We start from the raw sequence: 16,078 nt of genomic DNA, 5'->3' as shown, positions 1-16,078 counted from the left end.
TATATATATAGATATATATATAAAAGAAATAATGATATATAATTGTTCTTTTTAATATATATATAAGAAATTTTAACAGTCAAACCAGGAACTTCCATCTTTACCATCTGAGAATACCCAGTAGGGATTGTTAGAAATTGGAGCCTATTCCTGTGAATGGGAAAACGGGCTTCTAGAGCTGGAAGAGAAACTTTATGTGCCAGTAAATCTATAGCAATATTTTTTTGGGTTAACTTAAGAGATTTAAAGCACTCATCAGAATCTGACTGTCTCTGTCTATACAGAATTCATTATATCGCTTCTGTTCCGCAGCTTTGTAATTCCGTATTTACAGATTGGGCCCGGTTTCTCACAGTCCTACACTCTGTCATCAGGCAGGGCCTGCTGATGAGAATTACAGAGTCATATCAATAAGGTACCAATCACATCATTTGCAGCAGCAGGAAGGTTGAAGCGGTGATGAGTTTTTAACATTTGTTGTGAAGTTACCTGGCCATCCAGCAGCTTCATGCCTGGCCTTGTATCACAGATCTGGGCCAATGGGCATTTTGCAGATACAGGTAGAAGAGAGCTCTGACCCTCCAAATGCCCTGGCCCCTTCCACTTGAGTTGAAGGAAATCTGCTAAAAGTTTTAGGCCTATGTTTTTGTTCTGTGTTTGTACTGTGCCTAGCCCAATGGAGCTGTGGTCCAGGGTAGGGCTCGTAGGCATTCCTGTCATATGAGTGATAAATAATGAACATAAAATAGTTGAGCAGTTCTGATGATGTAAAGTAGAGGGCAGTGGTGCATGCATGTGTTGTGTGTACACATGCACACACCAGCTCAGTATAGTATTTAAGATGCTGTGCCTAATCGCTGGGGTTTTCCTTGAAGCTTAAACTGTCTGCTGGATTACAAATTCCTGGGCTCCTCAGAAACTCCCTTTCAAGATGTCAAAATACATTGTGTGTCTAAGAATTTCACTGAAAGGAGGATGCAAACTCAAGTGCTTTCCTCTTCCATATCTTAGCTGGCTTGTGGGATACTTTTTACCAGTTTCTTTAGAGCAGCTTCCATCTACCGTTTCCTTTCACAAGGTGTTGCAGTATTTGACACATTGCAGAACTACCAGAGAGGAGCCATTTTAAGGTCTTTCACTCTCAAAAAGTGCTTACACAATTTAATAAGAGGAGCCATCTCTCTTTCTTGGAGTTGCATATGGGCTCAAAACAACCTCATAATGGGACTGTTGCTACAAACGTTACGATGGAGAGGCTACCCCTTCCCTCTCCATAATAAATCACATGTATCTCCAGAGCCCAAAACGAGCATCTCCCAGCTAAAGGAGAGCTCTGCTGGCTTTCAGATATGGAAAAGACTCATGTTCAGCCAATAGCATGCAGTCTACTGTCATATTCACATAGATCCCAATCCTGTTCCCACTGACATGAACAGCCAAAACCCTTCTGATATTCACTGGGGAAGGACTGATCCCCAAACTATCCACGCACAGCCACCATGACGACTCTTCTAAACAGTGCTCCTGTTTTCAAGGAGATTTGACTGTATGGCCACATCCAGACTAGGAATTAAAATCGATTTTAGATACGCAACTTCAGCTACGAGAATAACGTAGCTGAAGTCGAATTTCTAAAATCGAGGTACTAACCAGTCTGGACGGCGCTGCATCGATGTCCGCGGCTCTCCGTGTCAATTCCGGAACTCCGTTCAGATTGATGGAGTTCCGGAATCGATGTAAGCGCGCTCGGGGATCGATACACCGCGTCCAGACTAGACGCGATATATCGATCCCCGAGCAATCGATTTTAACCCGCCGATGCCGCGGGTTAGTCTGGACGAGGGCTATGAGTGCTTGAAAGAGTTGTAAGAAGCAGTGTTCTGCATTAGAGGGAGACCAGGAAATATATAACAGAATTTCAAATAGATGGATGTTTCTAATGAACTATATTGTAAGCGTTGGACCCTTTTTCTTCAAACTTTGCAGAATTGCTCCCTTTTGCCTTTGAGATAAAATCTGGCTGTTTTCAGGCCAAATGACATTTCCAATTCACAGTTTTATAGAGTTGCTAAAATGGGGTTTTATAGTAGACACTTTAACTGTTACCTCTAGAACTGAGTAATTAATAGATTTTTTCAATTTGGTATCTGAATTGAAAAATCTGAAAAAAAATCAATAGAATTTTCTGGGTTTTTCTGACTCTGATGGAAAAACTGGAAAAATGTGAATGAAATGACCTGTTGAAATTAACTATTTTGATTTTTTCCCCTCCTTTTTTTTATTTGGCTGAAAATATTTGCCAAATTTGCAGTTAGTTTTGGTTGCCCCAAAACTGCATTTTTTGGATGAATTTACTATACGTCGCAAAAATGTTGCCCAGCTCTAGTTATCAGCTCTTCACAATATCTGACTCTAGCCTTTATTTTTGCCCACATAACTCTGAATTCTTTTTTCCTGTCTTTCTCTTGTCTTTGCATTTTCGCTTTTGGGTTGTCTCTGTGAAAGTAGTAATGTTTCTTGTAATCCAGTTAAGGAAACCCCATTTAGAGAATCAGCACTGCGATCCCAACCAAGTAGTGCAGATTATCCTACCCGCTAAATAAAATAGACCTGTTAAAAGAATAACCACTGGGGCAAGTTGGTGCCTGAGAACTACCTTAACAAATGGCAGAAAAGAAACAAGCAGTCATCTTGTGGAAACCCCAGGCTACCGGGGTGGGGAGCGGTGTCCAAGTGATACACACAATTATTAAGTCAAGTTCATGGAGAATTATCATTACGTTTCTAAGTTACTGGGTAAATAAACTCTGTATATTATTTTTATCTCTGTACGTGTGCCCAGAAGCTGAGTGATTAATAAAGAATGTGACAATCTATACCTAAATGCAATAAATTTTAGTTTGCCCTGAGGTCATATTTTCTATGCTAAATAATGTTCCCCACTCCTTTCCTTTCATCTTGTTTCTCTGTAGAGTGAGCCAGACTTGGAGAAGGGCTTGGAGATGAGAAAGTGGGTCTTGTCTGGAATCCTAGCCAGTGAGGAAACCTACCTGAGCCACCTAGAGGCTCTGCTGCTGGTAAGCACCTGGCACAGACACCAGATTTAATGATGATGATCACATTTCCAGAGCAACTTTCATCCAAAGATTTCCAAGAGCTTCACAAACGCTGACTGTCTCACAGTGAGCTGGTGAAATGTAGGTAATTGTTATCCTCGTTTTGCAGGTGGAGAAATGGAGGCATAGAAAAGCAAAGTGACTTGTCCTAGGTTACAAAGAGAGTCATTGGTAGAGCTCGGAGTAGAACCTAGGAGTCCTGACGTCTAGCTCTCCTGCTTTAACTACTACACCTGCTGCCCCCCAGCTAGTGGAATAGAGATTAAGGGGACAAAACACGGGGCACAGGGACTGTAATTTCAGCATTCGTATCCTGGGGAAATCTGTGAACTGGGAGTTGAACTGCCCCAAGGAGAGAATTGGTACAGTCTAATGTTCAGAGTCACTGAAGTGTAGTGGGAACATCATGTAACGGAATAGGAAGGAGGCATTAGAACATGACCAAGACAAGTTTACTTGGTGCCTGAAATAACAGTCTCCTGGATTCTATTTTTAGCCCATGAAGCCTTTGAAGGCTGCTGCCACCACTTCTCAGCCTGTACTGAGCAGTCAGCAGATTGAGACGATTTTCTTCAAAGTGCCTGAGCTGTACGAGATCCACAAAGAGTTCTATGATGGGCTCTTTCCCCGAGTCCAGCAGTGGAGTCACCAGCAGCGTGTCGGAGACCTCTTCCAGAAACTGGTGAGTAAGCTGCCACCCCCAACGCTCCTTTAATAGGCATGTCTGCCAGGTGTGTCTGAGACTCGCATTCATTCCTTTGCATGGCTCTGGTGCGTTGGGGTCCATGGCTGGAGGAGGTGGTAGAATTTTAAATTGGTCTGTCTACTGTGGAGGGGTCATAACTAGGCCTTCGGTTTTGTGCTTAGAGGCTGCACCATGACCCCAGCAATATTACAAACACAGTCCGTCGTCCAGAAGACTTTAGAGCTCTCCACAAAGCCTGCGGTGTGTCACTTGCTGATCATTCAGTTACCAGGGAGGCTGGCATGGCATCCTGACACTTAGAATCATAGTCAGAAGGGACCATTATGATCATCTAGTCTGGCCTCCTGCACAACACAGGCCACAGAATCCCACCCACCCACTCCTGTATCAAATCTGTGGCCTAGCCATTGGAGTCCTCAAATCACGGTTTAAAGACTTCAAGGTGCAGAGAATCTTCCAGCAAGTGACCCGTGCCCCACGCAGAAGAGGAAGGTGAAAAACTCCCAGGGTCTCTGCCAATCTGCCCTGGAGGAAAATTCCTTCCCGACCCCAAATATGGTGATCGGCTAAACCCTGAGCATGTGGGCAAGACTAACCAGCCAGAGATCCCGGAAAGAAGTCCCTGTAGTAACTCAGATCCACTCCATCTAACATCTCATTGGGCATATTTACCACTAGTAGTCTAAGATGAATTAATTGCCAAAATTAGGCTATCCCATTATACCATCCCCTCCATAAATTTATCAAGCTTAGTCTTGAAGCCAGATATGTCTTTTGCCCCCACTACTCCCCTTGGAAGGCTGTTCCAGAACTTCACTTCTCTGATGGTTAGAAACCTTTGTCTAATTTCAAGTCTAAACTTCCTGATAGCCAGTTTATATCCATTTGTTCTAGTTTCCACATTGGTACTGAGCTTAGATAATTCCTCTTCCTCCCTGTTATTTATTCCTCTGATATATTTATAGAGAGCAATCATATCTCCCCTCAGCCTTCTTTTGATTAGGCTAAACAAGCCAAGCTCTTTGAGTCTCCTTTCATAAGACAGGTTTTCCATTCCTCGGCTCTTCCTAGTTGCCCTTTTCTGTACCTGTTCCAGTTTGAATTCATCCTTCTTAAACATGGGAGACCAGAACTGCACACAGTATTCCAGATGAGGGCTCACCAATGCCTTGTATAATAGTACTAATACCTCCTTATTTCTACTGGAAATACCTCGCCTGATGCATCCCAAGACCGCATTAGCTTTTTTCACGGTGATATCACATTGGTGGCTCATAGTCATCTTGTGATCAACCAATACTCTGAGGTCCTTCTCCTCCTCTGTTGCTTCCAACTGATGCCTCCGCAGCTTATAACAATAATTCTTGTTGTTAATCCCTAAATGTAACCTTGCACTTTTCACTATTAAATTTCATCCTATTACTATTACTCCAGTTTACAAGGTCATCCAGATCTTCCTGTATGATATCCCGGTCCTTCTCTGAATTGGCAATACCTCCCAGCTTCATGTCATCTGCAAACTTTATTAGCACATCCCACTTTTTGTGCCAAGATCAGTAATAAAAAGATTAAACAAGATTGGTCCCAAAACCTTGAGGAACTCCACTAGTAACCTCCCTGCAGCCTGACAGTTCACCTTTCAGTATGACCCACTGTAGTCTCCCCTTTAACCAGTTCCTTATCCACCTTTCAATTTTCATATCGATTCCCATCTTTTCCAATTTAGCTAATAATTCCGCATGTGGAACCATATCAGATACCTTACTGAAATCGAGATAAATTAGATCCACTGCATTTCCTTTGTCTAAAAAATCAGTTAGGAGATCAGGTTGGTTTGGCATGATCTACCTTTTGTAAAACCATGTTGTATTTTGTCCCAATTACCACTGATCTCAATGTCCTTGACTACTTTTTCCTTCAAATTTTTTTCCAAGACCTTGCATACTACAGATGTCAAACTGACAGGCCTGTAGTTGCCTGGATCACTTTTTTTTTTCCACTTGAGAGAGACAGTGTCGGAGCCCTTTGGGGGCACATAGAGTAGAGTACAGTTTCATATTTCACTTCTTGTATAAAATATCCCGTGACATTGCATAGGAGTGAATTAGATGGTAGTGGTGCATTGGCTGTGCAATTACTCAGTATGATTCATATGCTGCCTTGGAGGTGGGAACCACTGTGGTGGAGGACTTCCAAGCAGCTTTCAGAACCCTGCAGTTCTTCCCTATATTTCTGTCCTCAAACATCCTGTGTCATACCTGACCATCCAGTCTCTGTTTGAACACAATTTCCTTGGAGCCTGCTAGTCCTGTTCCAGAGCAAGCGGGTGTTCTCTCACCCTAGAGACTTAACTGCTGCTATTTTTTACATGTGTTGTGATAGCACTTAGGAGCCCCAGTCACAGACCCTGACCACATTGCTCTGTACAAATGGAGAACCAAAACATGATCTGCTGCATCTGTATCCCCTGCTGACCCCCTCAGCACACGTGGCAATGCATTTCACTAGCATTTGCAACATTCTAATGAAAACTTACTAGCCCAGGCAAAAAATCCATGTGCCCAGTCTGACCGTGCCAGTGATGATATTGACAAAACTCTGCACTAGACTGTGAGATCAGCTGCTAGCACCTTGGTGGTGTTTCTTCTTCCCTGAACCCGTTCCTGCTGTCTGTGCTCATCTGCCACAGTTCTGGGGGCAGTAGAGAGAGGCAGCTGCATGGAGAATAACCATGTTCTTTCACTGTAACCATAGCCAAGGTCAAAGCCTACAGGTAGCTGCTTAGGTTGTGCACACAAATGGCTCCTTATTAGGAATTAGCATCTCAAATCTTTTCTTTGTCTCTGCTCTGGCAGCCGGTCCTCTCTTGGAGCTAGTATAACCCAAGCCATTAGCAGATGATTGTTTCTTTTAGGCACTGCCTGGGGGCACTGCTGCTCTCACTTGGCCAGAGAAATGAATTAGTTTCAGATGTTTGAAAAAGGAAACTGGTGTGTGTGTTTATGTGCATTTCCACTTGCTGCTCTGTTCCACACCCCCGCCACCTCCTATCCGTTTTTTGCATTGCTCTATCTGCACTGTTGTTACCTCGTGCTTTGATATTCTACCCTCCTCCCCCTGTGCTCCTGCTATTCCCTTTGCTGTGATTGTGGATGTGTTTTTTCAGTCTGGTGCTGAGAGTTCCCCTAGCAAAGTTCAACAAAAGACCTCAGTGTGCAGAACAGAACAGATAAGAATAAAGCAACTTACAGAGCCTGAAGATGACCTAGGGGTCCCCAAGCCAGATATACCTGATTGTCTGCATTCAAAAGGCATCCCTCTAGCCCCTCCCCTATTGTGTGCAGAAAGCAAAGGATTATGGGAGCTTCATTTTCTTTTCTAAAAAGAAAAGAATCCTTCACATTCCTTCGGTGTCTCTGATTCCCTGAGTTGGGGAGACATTCCACTTATTGGATGGAGAGTGCAGTTCACCAGGGTCACTTAATTGTTAACATCTGTGTGGCAATGCACCAGCTCCCTTCCCTGTTGACTTGAAATGGGGGATGGGGATGACAATATTGCCCTCCAGCAGCTCAAGATGAAACAGCAAGAAGCTGCCTTTCACTGCTGGTGTATTTCAGTCAGGAGGAGATAGCTCATGGACATGGTACGTGGGGCTCAGAGATTAGCTCACAAGGTCTGAGCCGCCTGCTGCTGCTCCCCAGCTTGCTAAAGCTGAGATGTAGGAAGAGTGCTGCAATCAAATGATGCTTGATAAACTGCCTTGAGAGGGTAGCGGAAATAATGCTACTAGCTGAGGGAGAGCTCTTCAGATGAATTACCATAGCTGGCTTGTCCCAGCAAGCTTTGACTTGCTGTATTGCTACTCTGGCCTGAGTTTAAGGCTGTGCCATACAGATGAGGCTGGCAGGCCCATGTACCTGGCATCCATGATACTCTTTTTCTGTTCCCCTTACCGTTTTGTGTTTGTAACAGAATTGGCAAGCTATGTTGGATCTGTGTTGGGAGAGCTTTCCCTAGTGTAGCAATAACTCAGCTATGCGAAGCGAGCATCCCTGGAGAGCTCTGGGCTTGCTTAGCTGTTTCAGCTCTGGTGATTTAGTGCAGTGTTCTGACAGATACTGCAGCAGTCACTTTATTCCACTATTTTCTCTGACAAACTGAGCGTTTTGCTATACTGGACAGAGCCAAACCATTCTTAGCAGGCAGTTAAAACCATCTCGACAAGAGAGAGCATGCTGAAATACTGGACATTAGCACGTGGTCAGTTAGGACGCACATTAGGTCCTTTGAGCAGACTTTTCACATGTGGCCATGCCATGAGGTATGATAGTTTGGAGTCTTGATAATTGTACTCACGGCACTGATGGCATTCATTTTATTTAACCTGTAAAATAAAGAACCTTAGATTGAAACTGAAGGCAGTACACCAAGGAGACTCTAGAATCTTATATATTGTGGCACACTCTGCAGTGAGTTTCTGCTAACAGAAACTGTTACGGTAGCTGTATTGTCCCACCTAGTCAGCTGGGGGAGAAAAAGCACCAGCTGTCAAGAGTAGAACAGGGTGAAATATTCTGAAACTATATTGGAGGTTTGAAATTTTTGGATTTTTAATGAAAAATTGAAATTGTCTCAAAAAAAATTTTTTTTACAGTTAAACTTTTTCATTTTTCTAGAACAGAAAAATGATTTTTTACCAAAAACCAAATTTTTACCAAAAATTTTAACCAAAATAAGAATTTTCTGTGAAGATGTTTATTTGGCTCAAAAAGGAATTTTTCATCCAAAAATGTCTTGATGATTTTGTGGACCAACTCTATTCAGGTGTGGTAGGGAAAGCGAGAGCCCTTGCACTAATGGAGAAATCAAAGCACTTATGTCCTAGAGATGGCGGCTAGGATGTGATTCCAAAATTGAAATGTTATAAGTCTCCCAGCAGAGACTACGGTCAGGATTACTGCTCATTTGGGGGTGGTACAACAGTGCTAGCTATGGATCATATGCTTTCTGCAGGCCTGGAACCAGACCATCCCTGGCATCTGTGCACAGTTGCCGCCGATTTCAGTAGGAGCTGTGCCATTGTACAGCAGGGCTGAAATTAGTTCCCTTGTCTCTGTGAAGATCACTTTAGGAGGCAGCTCACCATTTCTCAAGCTACCATTACTTAACTAAACTGTGTAGGGAAAGATGCACAGAGGAACTGGGAAGCGACTCAAGTGCCAGGTTCTCCTGCGGGAGGCAGTGTAGGGAATGATGCAGAAGTACTGTTTGTGGGGGAAGCTCACAGCTACGTTAGAAGGAGCCAAGTATCAGAGGGGTAGCCGTGTTAGTCTGGATCTGTAAAAGCAGCAAAGAATCCTGTGGCACCTTATAGACTAACAGACGTTTTGGAGCATGAGCTTTCGTGGGTGAATACCCACTTCCTCAGATGCGCATCTGAGGAAGTGGGTATTCACCCACGAAAGCTCATGCTCCAAAAACGTCTGTTAGTCTGTAAGGTGCCGCAGGATTCTTTGCTGCTTCGTTAGAAGGAGCGTCTCTAGAATGGTGTAGGATCACTGGCTGTGGGGAAGTTCTTAGCTCCTTTTCAGTAGAGTCCTTCAGTGCTCCTTCTGTCCATGTTTTTCTGATTGTACGCTGGGAATCCCATTTGAACTGCCGAGGTGTTTATAGCACAGCTGCATGGGTCTGCAACACAAAGGTTACTGTAGAGTTCAGACATGCTTGGAATTTGCCCAGGGATTTCCCCGTCGGATCTTACGCTGTCTAGCATGAACATGACTGCTGTTTTAGAAATCGGCAAACAGGATCAGCGCTAAGACCTAGTGATTAATAATGGCTCATTACAGGATCCAAGGCTTGCTGTATCTTTATCAGGGTCCACCACACATTCTGCTGTTGCAAAATCCTACATTGCCGTCCAGGCCTTCCAGCAGTAGTTCTATACTGTGTGTATTGTATTCGACTCTTCAGCACTGCTGTGCTTAATGCTTCAACCATGTGGCTTTAGATAATGTCTGCATATGTAGATCTTGGGTAATATCTGGGTTTGTTTTAACAGCTTCAGCAGATGCACAGAAGCAAACGAGTAGCTCACTGGGGTCATGTTCGTGCTATAGGCCTGAATCACTACTGTCTGATTCATATTTCATGGCAAACAGCCAATAGCTCCTGCAAAGTTTCATCCGTGAACTAAAATATTAATAGACGCTAATCTGGCAGCTTAGAAGGGAAGAACTTTGCAATGGTTATAATGATTAGTCATCCTCCCAGACTAGCAAATTAACTTCTGCTGGTTAAAGGGAGCCGCCATGCCAGGAGCACCTGTTCCAGTGGGGGAGAATCCACAGGAGGGAGGGGCATGTCCTGTTCAAAGCATCCTGAGTTTCTTTGGATTGGTGTAAATCAGCCTCTTCCCTGGTTATTCTGACTCCCACCAGCAGCTGTCCCAAGCCATCCCCCTCTCTGGTGTTTACTTTGTTTTGTTTTGATTCCTGCAGGCCAGCCAGCTGGGAGTGTACAGGGCCTTCGTGGATAACTATGAGGTTGCCATGGAGACAGCAGAGAAATGCTGCCAGGCCAATGCTCAGTTTGCTGAAATCTCCGAGGTAATGTCATGATGTTCAGACACACACGCCGCCCAGAGCTGATTAATACGCTGCGATGTCACTCCTGTGCAGCCTCTGAGTGCCTTTGCAGCCATTGCTCCTCGGAGAGGCTGGGACTGGAGGAGCTGTGAGCTTCCCCACAGCCACTGCTCCAGCCCCAGCCTCTCCAGTGGCCTTTAGTTAAGGCTGGCCCGGGAGAAACTGTGAATTCTCTCAGTTTTTGCTCACTGTTCCCCACAGTGACTCTTATAATGACTGGCATGGCTTTGAACTTTCCTAGCCCTGCTCCAGCATCATGCAGTCCTAAAGAGGAGGGTTGTGTTTGAGCTCCTGATGTCTCTTTTTTGCTAATAATGACACTGACTGTGGAGTGTAAGACCATTTCTAACAGCTTGCATGATGTCTGTCAGTAGAATCACAGGCTTAATTAGCCTCAAGTGCTGAAAGAGGTAGCGCTCGAATACGCCGTTTAAAATGACAAGTGTGTCAAGTGGAATCTTCTTCTTATTTATTAGACTGCTTTGATTTTCTGCCTTTGAGTGGGATTCCATGTGTCGAAGTACTTTGCAGGCTTCTCATGCCATGGGCTCTGGGTGGAGCTCCTTGAGCAGTCACTGTGGTGATTACAGCCCCAAGAAACGCCACAGCTGGAAAAAAGCACCTGTCAAGAAAAATTGGATTTAAATGGAACCACCTTTTTGGTATCGGATATGCGCTGTGCCGGAGGCATTTCTTTCTTTTCAAAACACTAGTTCGTCCAGGAGCCCAAATCTTTTTTTAATCTTTAAAATTAAAAAGTAAAAGGTTTCAAGACATTAAGATTGAGGGAACACACACTGGCAACGCCCTTTGAAAATGTGCTGTGGTTCTCATCACCGTGTGAGGGGGTTCCCCACCTCCCATCCGCAGCCATGGTTTGACTGGTTTTGATCCTCAAACAGCCTGTAGCATCAGCCGTCTCACCTTGCTATCAGTGCAGCTCCCCCCACGCTTAATTTTTTTTAATGGATAAATACAATCTGTAAAGTCTCCTCTGACAAATAGTTAGATTTATTAGTTGTGTTGTGGTAGTGCCACCAAAGGGAGCCAAGCCTTGGCGGTGACCATCGTGTAATAAATAGTAACAGTGATGAATATGGGGGCACTTTAGTACTTCTGTGCCCATGTCCTGCTGAGAATTTCACAGCACTTTACCCACAGCTTCAACATTCAGGGCAGTAGCAGAATCAGGAATAGCCCCTCGGTCCGCTGACTGCCCACCTTGTCTGGTAGCTAAAGCACTATATGTACACTGAGCCAATGGCACATGCATCCTTGTGGACATGCTCCTGTCTGACTGATGATAACTCAGCCGTCCTCAGGTTTTCTCCCACATTCTGTACGTGGCTCCCTGGTTTCTCGGGTCTCCTATTAAGACTCGCTCTTAGGAATTCTGCTTGGAGCTGGAGGCTCCTGGTAGACACTGATGTGATGGTGGTAGAGGTACCATGAGGACAATACATTTTCCTTCACTGAATGGAATATAGCAGGGTTTTTCTGGATGCTGCTTTAGGCTGACTGAATGAACACAGGAGGTCCCTTGGAGGTGTTGAGGAGGTTCTGGGTTCCAGGGTGGTGTTTCTGGGTTGTGATAGGTCTCCTGCACGGATTTTCTTTTTCTTTTAGAATCTCAAGGCCAGAAATACAAAGGACTCAAAAGATCAGACAACCAAAAACTCCTTGGAAAGTGAGTGTTCTGTATGGAAGAGACTCTGGTTTGTCAGTATGTGGAGGGGTGGGAGTGGAGCTGTCTATTGTTGCCCGGAGTGGAGGGTAGATATATTGTGGAATAACCATTCCCTAGCCCCACCTTCCATGGTCCTTTTGCTTTCTAAATGCTGGTGGGTTATGGTGACTCTGCTTGCCTACCCCGGGAAGCAGCTCCCTTTTGCTCATTAGCAGAGCACTTGCCTAGAAAGCTGCATGTCTGTGCAAGATGCCTCCATTAATCTTACTGGCTAGTCGTTCCCTTGGGCAACAGTGGACCATTCACAGAATAGCCATGATCTTTGAAGAGCATCTATTGCCTAATAGTAGCACAAACCACATCAGACAAGGAATTTATTATTTGTACTACGGTGGTGCTACAGGTCTCAGCTGAGATCAGGGCCCATTATACTAGGCCTGTACATACACATAGCAAGAGATTGTCCCTGCTCCATGGAGCTTCCAGGCTTGTTTAAGGCACAGCCCCATGGATGGCAGGGTTTGGGAGCACCCTGGAGATGCCAGGCTGAGCTTGGGAGGGGAGGTGGTACCTAGATCACCCTTCAGAGGCCTTCCCGGCAAGATTAGGAGAGGCATTGAAGGGGAATGGCTCTAGAGAGTGCAGCTAGGCATGGTACTCTGCTGCAGGGTCAGCCCCGAAGATCTAGAGCTATAGGATGTCAGAGGTTAATCAGAGGAGTGCCCTGCTGGGGGTGTTCTGTGCCATTCAGCAAGCTCACCATTCACTCTCCCTCAGCTGTGTGTGTTGCTTGGGGTGTGCAGTAGGTTGTGTTTGTGTGTGTCTGAGTTTGTGCAGTGTGTTTTGAATGTTTGAATTAGCAGTAATGAGCTGTGCGCGCGGAGGGGGGAATGTTTGTAGAGGGGGTGTGTGTGTGGTGTGGCTGCTAACTGCTTCTCTCCACATACTTGTGTTATTTTATTGACTCTGTAGCTCATTAACTGTGGAGAAGAGAGTTGCAGGATGTTTCCTCTTTACTAATGTGTGCCTGTATGTTTGGTTGCATGGCTCAGTGTGCTCTGTAGAGCACTCTGTTCTTAGATGGCTGCCTTCTTTATGCCTCTGCTGCTTTCTGTCCACAGCTCTGCTGTACAAGCCAGTGGATCGAGTGACACGCAGCACACTTGTTCTTCATGTAAGTAGCTTGTGTGTTTAAATGGCAGTTATAAGAGCGCAGACGCTGTCCCCACTTTCTCTTCCCTCCAGCCTTTCCTGCACAGACAGGAGTGGGGAAACGAAGAGGCTGTTGCTCTGCATGGGTGTGTCTTGTCTTTATATGTGGAGGAACAACTTGAAGTTTTTGGTGTAGAATAATTCCATGTACGGAACCAGTGACTTGTCCCCAGCGGGGTTAGCAGGCGAGGTTAGACTCCACAGCTGCAGTGGGATGGGACAGTCATCTGCTGCCTTGCCCTTAACTAGAACAAGCATCCAGAGCCACCTGTCCCAAGGGTTCCAATAACTGGGCTGCCGGAGCCTGTGGCTCGCTGTTCTGGTGGGCGCCGTTCCTTATTTTTGTCCCTTCTTTGTGTTCTTGGTGGTAGGATTTACTGAAACACACTCCAGCAAGCCACCCTGACCACCCGCTCCTGCAGGATGCTCTGCGCATCTCTCAGAACTTCTTGTCCAGTATCAACGAGGAGATCACACCCCGCAGACAATCTATGACTGTCAAGAAGGGAGAGGTGAGTCCCCACCCTCTATTGACCAGATCTATTTCTAAACACTAGTTCTGCCTTTTTCTGGGAGGAGCTGGAAATTAGGAGAGTACCCTAGTCTTCTGAAGGTTACAGTGAATGCAGGGATACCGGAGGACTGATGCCTTCTTCTGGTGTAGAACTCTAGCATGCTGGCTAAACTTAATACTCTGTGGGGAGTCATGCTGGCACATAGAGATAAAGATACATGCAGACCCAGGATTAGTACTCAAGAATTCCTGGCTCCCAGTCCAGTGTTCACTCCTCTAGGCTGTTGCTTCATTCTGTGAGAGGTTGATACGTGCTTGTAGATTTTTCTTAAAGCCCATGCTACTAGTTTCTGTGTTGCTGAGATACAGTTTATGCACAGTCCTTGTGTTCCCCAGGACATGGTGTGGCTCGCTGCCCGTTCTGTTCAGAAGGCTATCTGGAGCTACCACAGGGGAAGGGTGACTAGAATCCCAGCTCCTCTTGCTGCAACATGCATAGCGTGCGCTATCCCAATTCAGGGAGAGTTCTCGCTAGTATTCTGTGTGCAAACTGAACAAGGGCCTATGGTTCAGAAGGAAGGAAAGCAGCTGCTGGAATAATGGAAGATTAGAAGGGCATTTTTCAGCACTTGTGACCCTTGCATCCTCTCTCAGGCACAAACTTGGCAGGATGTTCACCTAAATCTGCATATTCAGCATGAAATGCATTTTCTGCATCTTCTAGACACCTACAATCTTGGACAAGAGGGAAATCTCACCTGGAGGTGTGCTTTAGCTATCTGCTGTGAAGAGCGAGAGAGGGGCAAACTGGTCACTGAATGATGCCAGGAGTTGGCACTGTGATTTCTGTCTCTTAAAGTATCCCCAGAATGATGTCAGGACCCAAGGTACAGCTGAGAAATACAGGTTACAGCCCCTGTGTCCAATACAGAGACTCACTGTGTGAGGGCAGAGAGGTGGAAAATCAGAGCCATTTCTCAAATAGAATGTAAAGAGAAGTAGTAAGGAATCAAAATGGGATGAGAGAGACCCCTTGAGGTAGAAAGCTTAGGGTTATTCATCTGTCTAGGGGCCAATCCAGTGTCCATTAAAGTCAGTTAAAAGCCCCTGATTAACCTCTGTGGGAATTGGATTGGGGCCCAGAAGTGCTGGGCTCTGTCCCCTCCTCACCCACAGACTGGACTGTTTATAATGGAGACAGACTTCTGCAGTGGCATGGCTCTGAGTGGCTCCCTGAGTTCCTGGGGCAGATCCATCGCCAGGGTAACTCCAGTGTGGTTTTGGTAGGGATTAATTTAGTCCCTCCTGCTCAGTAACAGCCAGGACTGATGAGGAATGCTGGAGGAGAGAGTTGGGCTGGGGGGAAGCTTGGATAAAATGGGGTGGGAGAGCTTGGATGAAAGAGCGGAATCAAGAGAAGCAGCAACAGGACCTTTGTGTAGAGGAATTGCAGCTGAAGTTGCTGTCATGTCAGAACTGTGCCCTGTAATCTGCAGAGCCTAAAATGACTACAACTGGATCCAGGGATCCCCTTGAAGACATTCCAGTGAGAAGGCCCCCAGCCCTATAAACATACACCTTCCTGGAATTATTACTTTATGTTTCACTGACATTCAGCTCAGAGGGTTCTCTGGCAGATGCAGAATGGAGATGGGATACTCAGACGGCCCCTGAGTGCATTGTTCCTCAGTGTTGAGCAGGAATTCCCCCATTTACCTCCTGCTTTTGGGCTTGTTTTGAGATGTGCTGAGACTAGAACTGTAGGGGCCACGCAGTAGCAGGGTGGGATGAAAGTACACACATGAGAGTGGCCAGGGCCTTGGAGACAGAAGAAGGCCTCATTAAAGTGGATGCTGATTGAGTCATAGCAGGTATCGCAGGCTGGAATGCCCCTGTGCCAGGGGAGGGAGTGCTCTGTAGTCTCAGGTCATCTGTTAGCATCTGGATGAGGGATGCAGGCTTTGCAGTGTCCCGTGGAATCCTAATGAAGTGACAGGAGCCAGGGCAGTGGGAATGAAGTTGTGCTGTCTGGTGAGCTGTGGATTTGTCATCACTTACAAAGTGAGAATGGGGTGTGTAAAGAGTGGGCTCAGCAGGGCTGCTCCTGTTCTCAGTACGCTGTGGTGAAAATACTGACTTCAGGTGGTTACTCCATGTTTACTCTTGTGGCAGGGACAGCAGAATCAGGTTTTC

General features: G+C 45.6%; 1 protein-coding gene across 1 annotated transcript in view; it reads left to right on the top strand.

Moving 5' to 3' along the window:
* Positions 1–16,078, top strand: part of BCR (BCR activator of RhoGEF and GTPase) — a 131,045-nt gene that overhangs the window by 66,035 nt on the left and 48,932 nt on the right. Inside the window, exons 3-8 of the mRNA XM_030582936.1 lie at positions 2,973–3,077; positions 3,613–3,798; positions 10,326–10,433; positions 12,099–12,159; positions 13,281–13,333; positions 13,743–13,883. Coding sequence (XP_030438796.1) covers positions 2,973–3,077; positions 3,613–3,798; positions 10,326–10,433; positions 12,099–12,159; positions 13,281–13,333; positions 13,743–13,883 — 654 coding nt within the window. The remainder of the gene's footprint in view (positions 1–2,972; positions 3,078–3,612; positions 3,799–10,325; positions 10,434–12,098; positions 12,160–13,280; positions 13,334–13,742; positions 13,884–16,078) is intronic.

The sequence above is a fragment of the Gopherus evgoodei genome, chromosome 13, assembly GCF_007399415.2.
Source record: "Gopherus evgoodei ecotype Sinaloan lineage chromosome 13, rGopEvg1_v1.p, whole genome shotgun sequence".
NCBI classification, from domain to species: domain Eukaryota; kingdom Metazoa; phylum Chordata; order Testudines; family Testudinidae; genus Gopherus; species Gopherus evgoodei.
The sequence above is the reverse complement of the archived record's forward strand: the minus strand, read 5'-3'. Positions and strand labels throughout refer to the sequence as shown.